Genomic DNA, 13,364 nt, shown 5'->3' on the forward strand with positions numbered 1-13,364 from the left:
AATGGTTTCATTCATTGGGCAGTCATCTTTCGAATGCGATTTACCACAATTCCAACATCGTATATCCATGTGACAGTTTTTGGTACCATGGCCGAAGCCTTGGCAGCGACGACATTGCGTTAAGTTTGCAATATCATTATGCCATGTATGATGTTCCCAATGAATTTTAATGTGGAAAATGAAAGAAGTACCATTCGCTCTATTCGCCTTTCTCATATAGAAAGGTTATGCAATCACTGTGAAAACCGACTCTTGAACCGATGCCCGAAGGGCCGAGTGTCATATACCATTTGACTCAGTTCGTCGAGTACTCAAAATGTCTGTGTGTATGTATGTGTGTGTATGTGCGTATGTGTGTATGTAACGTTTTTTTGCACTAACTTTTCTCGGAGATGGCTGAACCGATTTTCACAAATTTAGATTCAAATGAAAGGTCTTGTGGTCCCATACAAAATTCCTGAATATTATTTGGATTCGACTTCCGGTTCGGAAGTTATGGGGTAAAATGTGCAAAAAAAAAAAGAAAATATGTGTTCTAACTTTTCTCATAGATGGCGTGACCGATTTTCACAAACTTAGGTTCAAATGAAAGGTCCTGTGGTCCCATGCGTTATTCCTGAATTTCATCCGGATCCGACTTCCGGATCCGGCAATATAGGGTAAAGTGTGTTAAAAAATTATTAAAAATGTGTTAAAAATCACTAAAAAGAATGAAAAACCGTAAAAAGTTTAGACAACCTCAAATCTTTTCCAATTGATAGTTTTCATCAGTAGACGGCAAAAAAAATCTATTTCGGTTATTCTTTTAAGAATCGAAGAAAAATAATTTTGAAGAATACCACAGTATTATATATGATAGTATGATTGATATGAGAAATGCATCATTACACCACTAGGTGGATTAAAACAGGTTTTTTTTATAAGTATTACTTGGGAAGGGGCAAAACCAAGCAATTCTTTTAGTTCATTTTTAATTTCATCAGTACTTTGATCATTTGATAAGCCTTTCAAGACAGCCTTGAAGGGTCTGTCTGATTTTATATAATATGAATAAAATTTATGAAGTTTCTCGGACAAATATCGAATAAGACGTTCGTAATCTTCCAATCCACCAACCAAGACTCGACATTATCCTCTTCGTCCGATTTTAAATGAGAATTTCACTTCCGGGAGAAAAGTATAAAGCTCAGTACGGAATGCTTTGAAGTCGGAAAACATCACCGTCACTGGAGGCATAGATTGTTGTTTCTTCCCAGAACGACAAGCGTCCATTTTGGGAGTTTTCGAAAAATTTTCTTGTATGTCGCTACAATCAGATTCAATATTGAAGAATATCGTAAATATTACTAGACGGTATAGGATCAACGGAAGGGGAGTCCGTCCGTTGTCTTTTATTTTTACATTCAGATTCTGTAAGATCGTCAATGTTGTTAGAAAAAAATGAAATAACGGATTGGAATCTTCCGTATTGAATTGTTTTCAAACTTAGGCTTGTTGCCTTTCCGGTTGGAAGCTGGCATTTTTAAAGTATAAATTAACTAGGCTAAATCCTTTATTGCCTATGTAATAAACGCATTTATGAAAAAATAAATCCTAGTTTGGTTAAGTCTTGATAAAGACTAATTTTGTGGTAGTCTTAATACTGACTGATTGATTTCTTAGTCTTGAAAAAAGCTGATTTTATTATAATATCACTCTTTGTATAGCCTTAAGAAAGGCTGACTAATTGATAGTCTTCAAAAAGACTGTTAGTGATTCAGGTAGCCTTGAAAAAGACTGAAGCGTTGAATCAATGAAACTCTAGGTAGCCAGAATAAAGAAAAACTTTCCAGGAGCCAAGAGCTATTCGCGTGCGGTGCGAACGACTGTTCAACACCGGCTGCCAAGATCAGGTTTGTAAATTTCGTTACCTTTTTAAGTCGTCGTTTATTTGATCGATTGAAAATTTTTCACCACTCGACACTTTGTGATGCAGGAACCGGATGTCGGTTCCAGATGAAATTCAGGAATTCCGGGAACGTGCCGTTATGAGCCAATATATTCTGATACCCCTCATCAATACTGTTCATACCACAGCAGTTACAAAGAGGGAATGCAAGAAGGGATTTTCACAGATGAACTTAAGACTTTTACAAAAAAAGCCACCAATAAACATCTTTCACCTTATGAACTATGTGAACCCATGTAGAGAGGAGATTTATGTGCAAAATTTGATTAAAATGTCGAAACTGTTATTGCGTAGAAAACCTAAATAAAATTCAGCTATTATTTTTGACAAAAATATTATGTTTTTAACCAATGAACCAAGAATGATTTTAATATTTTCCCCCTAAACACATAGTAGAAGAGGTGTTTAAAATTGCCCCTTAGAGAGAAGTGACAAAAAAGCCCTTAATAAAATAATACCATTTCTATCTCAAATTTAGTTATTCAGACACGCATCTTTTCCAGTAAGTCGCTCCATCATGGCAGGGAAAGTAGTAAGGCATGGTAATCCTAATAGTCGGACTCGTGATAGGAATCTTGCTGTACTGCCGTATTACATTCAAATTTCCAAATCTTTTCTCAAACCATTGAAATCTGTTCGATTTTTTAAACCACAAGTCAATGCGACCAGGACAAGGAATTATCAAGTAAGAGTGAGAAATTATACAGTTGCTTCTGTGAAAGGATATTTCTTCCTTCGACCGTAATCCGCGCATTCGAAGGATCACATTCCGCTCTAAATCGGGCTCGAATTATAAAGTTTGCTTCTGAACCGGAATGGGAACAAAGCGAAAAGTTTGGGCGGGGTAGATTACTTGTAAAGTGTTTTGAGTGAGGCCGGGTGCGTTTTTTTTGCGTACCAAAAGCGCGCCGTGATGATTATCCTAAATGGTTCGGTAAACAGCTGTCAGAACAAGTAAAAGTAAGTAAGATAAATTCTCTTACTTTTTGTGGCAGCATAAAAAGTTCAACAAGAGGTTAAAATTTTCCGAAAGAAGAATTATCTTTCTGATCTCGGAAATGAAATATTACAATGCAGTAACATTGGTTTTCTTAACAGCAGACAACACAGCTCGATGTGACACAACATCAATTTCAGTACGATTGGTACATTGAAATATACTTCTAATAGAATAATTTCGTTCTGGAGTATCTGGTCAATCAGAAAACTAATAAAAGAAATTGAAGAATGATACCAAATCTAAAGTAATGTTTTCCCAAATACTTAAAGTAATTTTCTGATTCAGGATACATATGAATAATTCTAGTTTTCCCAGGTACATTAGTTCTAAATCACTTTCTATCGAAATAATTTGAATCGTTCGAAATGCAATATCTCGGAAACCAAGATAACAAAAAACAGCTTTCAAACTATTTCAGACTTCAATGTATTCTATGGGGAAAAAATCTTAGCTTTAATTAAATGATCTTTCCGTTTTGTACTACCCGAGAATCAAACAACTTGCATCGATGAGGCGTTTATGTTAAAAAACTGTGGAGGAAGTTATCTATTCCCTCATACTAGCGTTACCATTTCTCACATTTCGGATCGAAAGTTCCAAAAAGTGTGCTGATTTGAAGTTTCGATCTAAATACAAAAAGAGCTCGGTGCTGGATTAGGAGTTTCTGCCATTTTCAAAGGACTGTCTGTGGGTGGAAGTAATTCAAAAGCAAGAAACTTCTGTTTCCGAAGCCATGCAAGATTCTAAGTCAAGAAATATTGAGCGCCTGTTTTTTACCTGTGAACAACCGATGCTGCAGCAAAAAATGAAGGGTTTGTTTCCTTGTATCGTGACGAGTGATAAAAAGTTGATTTATTATTTTAAGCAACCCAAAGACATTTTACGGACTACCCAGTCATATTTCTTTGTCATCGTCTCGGCCAAATATTTACACCGTAAAGATTATGCTGTGTTTTTGGTGGGACCCGGTTGGTGTTATTCATTTTAAGTAATTGAAATCTCAAAAGAAACGGTATCGAAGTCAATTGATGCGAATAAAAACTATGCGACAAACGGCTACAGTACGAGTAACACAATAAAGTGATTCTATTAAATGACAATGCTCGGTCTCATGTTACCAAACCTGTTCGAGCAATTCCAAAGTTGGATAAAATGATGATAGACCTCACATACTCCGATTTGGATAAATCATTGCACACGTCTTCAGTATGGTAAATTATTTGTAGGCTCATGGTGACTTTTCATTTAGAACTGGTCATTCTCGAGATATTCAGACATGAAATTCGAAGAATTCAGGGTACAAGTACCTATAATATCCTAAACTGTGCAATTCATTCCGAATCTAGGTTCTTTCTGTTTCATATCTAAAAATCTAAAAAATGGCAACACCTAGGAGGAACGTCACGCGAAGCAGATTTATTGCTTTTGATCTGTAAAATCATATTCTAGTGTTTAAATTATTTTTCATCAAGAAGAAAACCTAAATTTTACAAATGCTTTCAAAATATTTTGGCTGCAACTGTTTTTTTAAAAGGCATTGGGTAAAGAGCATAGCGTGATGGGTTGGACCATCCATCGCCTTTCAAGTCTGGAAGTTTTTCTGATCCGAGAAATTAAAACCTCTATAATCGAAAGAAAAAGTCACTGATAAATTGTACTGTTTTTACTCGAAATATCATCAATTTGTAATGCATTTAGAAGTTATACACAAAACAATGTATTTTTTCGTGTTCAGTTTGCAGCTTGTGTGAAAATATACTATCTAACTATAATTATTCTCTATATGTAGTTCCTCAACGCGCTTTTTGCACTTGGAACTTTCTATCCGTGTGTATTCACATACATTCGATGAACTTATTCCGCTCGAAATGAACTCAGCGGCGCGTGTTTAAATGATGTCTTCGAAAATTAAAAAATGAAAAGCAAAATATTTTCATTCGAGAAAAAGTTTATGATACTAACAAATGTTTGGATACGTTATTGTTAACAGATTAAAGAGTGAGCCGATATTTAATGCGATACCTTAGATTGATTGGTAAATCGGGTGATTTCAGGCTGACCCAGAGCTAGCCGCATTCCACTGTGGTACGGATTTTGTGTAGAGCCATGAAGCCAAATCGGATCAGACAAAGTACTTTAGGTGTGCCACCTCAAAAAACGATAAAAGCCGGTGCAAGTAGATTTTGTTCAGTTCACAAAATTCAGTAAAATCGATGGAATGATTAATTCGACAAAACGACTTTCGGTAAAATGGCTCCTTCATCCATTATAAAAATCGCCACACTAAAATTTTTCAACTTCTTTGTATAGACGCCAAACAAAAACTAATCGTACGATATGCGTCAAAATTTGACAGAATGTGTATAAAAGTGTTGCCAACGTTGAGAGAATAAAAGTTTACCGCTTGGACAAGCGCGGGAATTTTATAATGAAAATTCCGGTTCTTTTTTGATCATAAGGTACGACATAAAATATGCAACTGATGATCAAATTTCTGAACATTTTAATTTTGGCAATCATATATGAACTGATGAAAAAAAAATGATAGCATTGCTGACGAATCGCGACACGGGACACGGACGAAGTGAGCTCACCATCACCCTGCTGGGAGACATAACAGTTCAACATAAACTGTTATGTGCTGACGAGTCGAAGACGAAACATGGAGAAATTTAAAAAAATGTGTAGAAACTTTTCGTTTTAATCTCTGCTCACTCAACTAAAATTTGATCAGAAATAATTTTCATTTTTTGAAAAATGAACATACGTCAGAAGAATCAACAACAAAGTCATTGTTCACAAGCAATCAGGTGCAAACCTAACCGCAAACGAATGTCCGCCTAGTTCAGTGGAATGCATGAAATAAGGCTGTCAACTGATTTTTCCACCGTACTACGGGATGTTTACAGAGCATTTCGAAGCGTCGTCGTGTCACCAAAAATCCCCGTGGAAACATAAAGCGGCGGTATGCCGAGCAACATGCAGACGACCAACGCAATGTACCTATAATAATATTTCAAGCAAAATTCCTCCCAACCAACCAAACTCCATTCTCGCACAGGAATAAACGAACCGACATTCAGTTCTATAAATGTGTGTAGACTTTGGCCGAAGAATGGCATTGTGGCAGCAAGTGCAGTACCGTCCGTCGGTCTTTGAATCCCGCTTCGAGCCTGTTGGTAACCGGGGCGGCTTTGTGCAAGTAATGTACGTGTGATGGGCGGCGACGGATGGGGTGAAAACGCAATAAATGCGAGAGAACACGGTTCAACGAGTGTTCCCCGAGTTCCGTTGGTGTCTTGCCAGGCCCGAGGATTACACATCATGCCAGATAGTAACGTGTATAAAGCAAAGAATGGGCCTGCCGTGCACAATCGAGAACGCCGAGGTTGGAAGTGGCTTATTTGCGCGATATTTTCCCATCTCCTAATAGAGTTTATCTCTGAGCAGTTGTGTAGTAGGAAAGGTACACAAAGCACCGGATGTACCTACCTTTGGGACAATGAGAAAATGCTTCGTCCCGGTTGGTTCTAGAGTAAGGATTCACACTTTAAGCAATGCAGTAGCAATAATAGCAAATTTGAGACCTCTCGGGTCACGGACTCTGGTGCACATAATTAAGCATTTGAACTTAATTTCAACCGGATCTCACTGATGCAGCACCGGCTTTGGTCTCGGCAGAAAGTAGTTCCGCTTGACTTCTGGATACTGTGAAGAGAGTTTTCCCGGAAGGATGAGATAAAAGTCATGTTTTTAAATCTGATTCATGTGATTGGCCTACACCGTGCAGATGAGCTGAAGTTTGTTAGCGAAATATCTGGTAGGCAATTTCCAACATTTCAATTAGGCTGTGGTCAACCTCAAGAATCTATTTTACATTCCGGGCATCGAGTACTTCTGAACGGGTAACATTTTCGGATGACCAATTAACTACACAGAAAGAAATAATGAACTTTACACAACATTAAATCAGTATTGGCATGGAATAGACATGGGTTGAATTTCATTGAAATTCATCATCGATGCAAAAATAAATTGAATTGCATTGCCGATGTAAGACCAGCATCCTATGCATTGAACCGCCAAGCCGGGAGATACTCGATTAAAAATTCGTTGTGGACCAATAATAGCACCATTATAACAATAATTAGTACGGCTAAGGGGTAATCGAAGAAAGACGTTTTTCCGAAGAGCCCTACTGCAGACATTTAAAAAAAGGCTATAGCAGGATAAGCATGTAAAATCTGCCCCCAAAGGGAATTCATATTGTTATACCACATTCGAAAGGTCATAGACTGTAAACTATTTTCTCAAAGTTTCAACCCTTTAACTGCCATATTGACGGAACAAGGGTGGTTCTATTGATTTTTATTTTATTTGATTTTTGAAGAAACTGCTTCTCCGAAAAATTTGAAAAAATCAGGCATGTTTAAGGCATTATGGGGACGCTTTACAATTTTTTTCAAAATTTTTGAAGATGTATTTCTTTTAATTAAAAATACTAGAAAATTTTGAAACATATTTTTTCCCTCTTCCAATTTTTGCACCACCCTGGATTTTTTAGTGATAAATAAAGAATTTTTGGACATGCTAAAGTGGTATGTTTCCATATTTTTTAAAAATGTGGACGATCAAAATATTTGATTTTTTCTAAAAAATGAATAACAGTCGACCATGCGTCCCCATCGAATTCTGAGAGAAGGAAACGCATGGTGCTTTATCTTAGCAGTTTCTAGTAGTAGTCGACCATGCGTTCCCATAAAGTTCTCTTAAAAGGGAAACGCATGGTGCTTTGTTCTAGTTCTAGTTCTTTGGTGCTTTGATGCAACTCAAGCGCAAGGCTTAGAAATCAAAGTAACGAAAAGAAGGAAATGAGTATCAACCTTTGCATAATACATACACGATAATACTTCGGGTACAACCTAGAAAGCTACAAAGCGAGAACTTACTGGTATGTGGTACATATATGAATGGTAGTAATACATGAACGTCGCGAGTATCACACATATGAAATTCGGTTATGGCAGTCAAGAACTAGAGCGAGTGTCAGTTTTTTACGTGTTGCTTATGGATGTAAAGAAAAAATAATGAAAGAAAGAATGAAAATTTCATTACAGTGTCAAAAGTTATCATAAAGATATGTTATCGAGGGATGTGTACAGTTTTCTGGAAAAATGTATAATAAAGATAAAGTTGGAGTTTTGTGTTTGAAAACTTCAATCGAATATCTTTATGATGGTTTTCATGGTTTGTAGACTGAGAGCGCTGTATATTTTTTTATTTATTCTAAAATTTGAAACAACAACAGATATAAATTTTTCATTTTTGAGTTATAACCTTTGCATAATTTCAAATCAAGCATTTATCGACCATGTCTATTAAAAAACTTGATTCGCTGAATCGATCTCTTTAATTTTTGGGTATATTGTGTAGAAAGCTCCATATTTTCCAGAAAATATCTGAGAATACATAATTAACTCAGTAAGTGATTTTCACTCTCAGAGGAACGCTTCCAGATTTTTACAGGTTTAATATGGTCAAATTTCATTGAGCTTCGTGATATGCTGGTGTAAATGAGAAAGATTTATTCGTATTTTTGTTCAAATTGCGAACGGGAAGTTCTAATATTTCCAATTATTTCGGCAACACTGCATGGTATTATTTACTGCGCGCGTGAGCTCGATATTTTTTCTTTGTTTTTTTTCTGTGAAATACGATTCTTATTGGTTGTTAGTCGTGCGAAAATCACTCTAAACATCGAAAGCACTTGTGAAATAGTAAAGTTTTGTGTCTACATTCCGGTATTAACTATTTCCAGTGAGTGTTACTTGATCGGTTTGTGGCATTACAGCTGTTTTTGTTTACACCATCTTCGCGGTCCCGGTGAAATCGGGTTACGTCGCGACATCTGTGTGTCAATAGCTACACTCTGTGTGACTAAGTGCGAAGATAATATATACAAAGACTGATCACTTTTTTTTTTTTGTGAGCGACAAAGTCTGCAAAATGGATTTATCTTGCGTTCAGTGCTCTAAGTCGGTGAAAAGCCTGGATTTCATCAAATGTCACTTTTGTGAGCACACGGCCCACACTAAATGCATCGGATGGACCAGATCGAACCTCGATTTTGTCAACAACCAGTCGCCGAACCTTTTGTGGATCTGCAACGACTGCATTTCAACACTGGACCAACTGAAATCACGGAATTCATCTTTAACCACGGTGAATCTTGTTTCCACGGTCTCGGATTGTGTCAACGACTGTCTGAAGGAGTTTAAACTTGAGCTGGACAAGACTAATTGTGCATTACAGGCGTTGTCTGACCAGTTCAACACTTCTTCGGCTGCAAAGTCAGCGTCAAATCGGCTCACTGGTAAACGTCCACGCGATACTGGCTACAAGGCTACTCCTAGTGGAAGGCCTACGTCAGCTTTACTAAGTGGAACACGCAAAGTCAGTGATGCTGTCAAAGCGGTGGATACCGTACCGAAGCCAGTGGACAAATTCTGGCTGTACCTTTCCCGAATTGCTCCACATGTGACCGAGGAGGACGTCGCTGCTATGGTTAAGGAGTGTGTCACCGGCTCGGATCCTGTTGTCAAGAAGCTGGTCAAAAAAGATGCCGATCTTTCCTCGTTGGCCTTCGTGTCCTTCAAGGTCGGAGTGGATCGTGAACTTAAGGACAATGCCTTGGATCCATCCATTTGGCCGAACGGTATCTTCTTCCGAGAATTCGATGATCGGAGAAACACGGAGGATTTTTGGAAGCCAAGAGCTCTGAAGGTCCCACGAATCGAAACCTTGTTACAACCGTTGGTAACTCCAGAGATGCTGGGCTCACCAATGGAGTAAACTCTCATCCACCGATGGACTTGACACCGATACGCACGACACGAAGCCTGTTGGAGGTCTCTAAGCCACCCGACCCGGTTCTGTCTCCTACCAGAATTTCTTCATCATCAGCACTTGACGACCTCGATTCCAGCCATCAGAGCCGTCTCGGTACTGCGATCGGGAGCGGTGAAAGTGACCTCCAGCCGCCACCCTCAGGCGAGTACCCTAGCATTTTTTCTGTACATCAAGCCCACGCTTTTCCGATTTCCAGCCCAACTTGTCGAATTGGTACAACTCACTCTGTCTCCGCACGCGGTCTCCGTGTTTATTATCAAAATACTCGGGGACTGAGGACAAAACTTGACGATGTCTACCTGGCTGCACTGGATAGCGATTATGATGTTTATGTGTTCTCAGAGACGTGGTTGGACGAGCAAATCAATTCTGTTCAACTATTTGGTGACCGTTTCAACGTCTACAGATGCGACCGCAGCATAGCTAATAGCATTCGAACACGTGGCGGAGGAGTGTTAATCGCGGTGTCTAACACGTTGTACTCCGGTTTGATCATGGACGATCGGTTCACTTCGATCGAAACGATATGAGTTAAGATTAAACTTCTCTCTCGAAACGTATTTGTCGGAGCTGTGTACATTCCACCTGAACGACGACATGACTGCAGTACCATGCAGCTTCACCTGGATGCTGCTAAATATGCTGCAACGATAGCTGATCCATCTGATGTGCTCTTAATGCTTGGGGATTTTAATCAGCCGGGGCTTGTTTGGTCACCCACTCGTCATGGATATGCGTTTCCCGATCCGATAGTATCGACAACTACTCCTGCCAGCCGCTTGCTTGTCGATGGAGCTGCCTTTCTTGGTCTGAGCCAGATAAGCCATGTTTCCAACTTTCAATCTCACTTTTTGGACTTGGTGTTTGCAAGCGCGAACTCGCTTCTAGATTGTGCCGTTAATGAAGCTGCTGATGTTGTCGTCGCTCTTGACAACTTTCATCCCGCTCTTGATATATCTATCTCAAATGATATTGTGCAACACTACGACGAAACTTCGGGCGCTGATAGGCTAAATTTTCGTAAGACCGACCTTGCTCTGCTGCGTCGTTCCTTAAATCGTATCGATTGGAACGCAGAGTTGAACTACACCGACATCGATTCAGCCGTCGCACGCTTCAATTGCCTTCTCCTAGATTGTATCTCTGCCTCTGTACCGAGGTCCCAACCTCCGAGGAAGCCACCATGGACAAACGCCACTCTGCGGAAACTGAAGCGTGCACGTGCTAAATCTCTTCGTGCATTCTGTAGCCGACGATCCCCCCTTACCAAACAGAACTTCTCAGTTGCCAGCAACAACTATCGCAGCTACAATAAGTTCCTTTACAAGCGGTATGTCAATCGCACTCAACAGAATTTGTGCCGCAACCCGAAGGGATTCTGGTCGTTCGTCAATACAAAGAGGAAAGAAAATGGTCTCCCGTCAAGGCTGCATCTCGACAATGACATTGCTGTGTCCCCTGCTGATAAGTGCAGTCTTTTTGCGAAACACTTCTCGAGTGTTTTCTCGAACGACTCACCAACGCAAGCTGAGATAGGCAGAGCAGTCCGTGATGTACCTGCTAATGTCATCGACATGGACGTGTTTGCAGTGGATGTCCAAATGGTTATCACGGCTATAAGCAAAATCAAGTCGTCATATTCACCCGGCCCGAGTATAATTCCCTCAGCTGTTCTGAAAAAATGCTCCGACATTTTAGCTGCTCCGCTTTCTTCATTATTCAACTTTTCGCTTCGTCTGCACAAATTTCCATCGGAATGGAAACGCTCTACGATGTTCCCCGTGTTTAAGAAAGGGGATAAATGCAATATAGTGAACTACCGTGGCATTACCTCGCTGGGAGTGGAATCCAAGGTGTTTGAGACGCTGATTTACGAAAAACTCTTTGCATCTTGCAAGCAATACATTAGTCCCTACCAGCATGGATTCTTTCCGGGTCGCTCTGTTGAGCCTAATCTCATTAGCTTTACATCGTTCTGCATGGAGCAAATATGCAACAAACTGCAAGTGGATGTGATCTACACGGATCTAAAAGCTGCATTCGACAAAGTCAACCATGACATTCTGCTAGCTAAACTTGAAAAAATGGGATGCTCGTCTGGATTCTGCGATTGGCTAAGATCATACCTGGTGCAACGAGAATTATCTGTCTGCATTGGAAATAGTTCTTCTGACTGCTTTTCCAACTGTTCAGGAGTTCCGCAGGGCAGCACACTGGGTCCATTACTCTTCTCACTATTCGTCAATGATGCAGCTTTTGTCCTACAGCGTGGAGGAAAATTGTTTTTCGCAGATGATGTCAAAATTTATCACGTAGTTCGTAACCAAGCTGATTTCCGAGAACTGCAGAACCTCCTGTGCATCTTCAACGACTGGTGCGAACGTAATATGATGGTCTTGTGTGTCGCCAAATGTTCTGTAATTAGCTTTCGAAGGACCAGGACTGCAGTTCCGTTTGATTATAACATCGCTGGGACCCCGCTTCAACGTGTCGACCACGTCAAGGACCTTGGTGTCGTCTTGGATGAAAGGCTTACATACGTTCGGCACTTCTCAACTACGATCGACAAAGCGAATCGTCAACTTGGATTCATGTTCAAGATATCGAGTGAGTTCCGTGATCCGCTATGTTTCAAGGCCTTGTATTGTTCCTTGGTTCGCTCGTTGCTTGAATTTGCTTCTGTTGTCTGGAGTCCCTATCAGGAAGTGTGGAGTGCACGTTTCGAAGCTGTGCAGCGCAGATTCGTCAGGTATGCACTGCGATACCTGCCATGGAGTGACGCACGTAACCTGCCACCGTACGCCGACCGCTGTCGTTTGCTGGGTCTCGACACCCTAACTGATAGAAGGAATGCATCAAATGCTACCTTTGTTGCCAAAATCTTGCTTGCTGAGTACGATGTGCCAGACTTGCTGGCTCGAATCAACCTATATGCTCCTGCCCGCTCACTTCGACCGAGAACTCTACTGTTTGAGACCCCACAGTTCACGAACTACGCTGCAAATAGCTCTCTAGCTGCTTCAATTCGTCACTTCAACGAGGTCTCCGAGCACTTCGACTTCAATCGCACTTCTAATAGCTTCCGTCGGCGTTTACTATCAGTCCGTCCGTAATTTTAATTTTATTACTTAACCACTATGTATTTATTCTTGTTATTTGTTCGTTTTTAGAATTAGACAGTTCCATTAAGACCATGTTGGTCAGATGGACGAAATTTAACAAAATAAAAATAAATAAAAAAACAAAATAAGATAATATTACCAATCCTTGGATTGGAACGAGTGCAACAAGTATCGGAATATAGTAGCTCTGGAACAGAAGCTTTTGAAAAGGATGTTCTGCCAAGTAATTTTGGATTTAAAGCTTTATCACGAGATGACCCAATCGAGACACACAGATCACAAAAAAGCTATTCGGGCCGGTAATAAGTCTCATTTTTAAAAGCTTGCAAGTACTATATCGAGTACACTACAAATTCGACTGGATATTTGGGAATCCAGCGCCGTT

General features: G+C 39.8%; 1 protein-coding gene across 1 annotated transcript; it reads left to right on the plus strand.

Moving 5' to 3' along the window:
• The first annotated feature begins 8,954 nt into the window (after nt 1–8,954).
• Nucleotides 8,955–9,800, plus strand: LOC131428738 (uncharacterized). Its single transcript, XM_058592783.1, has one exon. The coding sequence runs from the start codon at nt 8,955–8,957 to the stop codon at nt 9,798–9,800; it is 846 nt and encodes a 281-aa protein (XP_058448766.1).
• The last annotated feature ends 3,564 nt before the right edge of the window (nt 9,801–13,364 follow it).

Source organism: Malaya genurostris, chromosome 2 (assembly GCF_030247185.1).
Source record: "Malaya genurostris strain Urasoe2022 chromosome 2, Malgen_1.1, whole genome shotgun sequence".
Classification (NCBI taxonomy): domain Eukaryota; kingdom Metazoa; phylum Arthropoda; class Insecta; order Diptera; family Culicidae; genus Malaya; species Malaya genurostris.

Bases quoted from the DNA above. Each gene is read 5' to 3' on its own strand.
- LOC131428738 (XM_058592783.1), top strand. From the start codon at position 8,955: ATGGATTTATCTTGCGTTCAGTGCTCTAAGTCGGTGAAAAGCCTGGAT.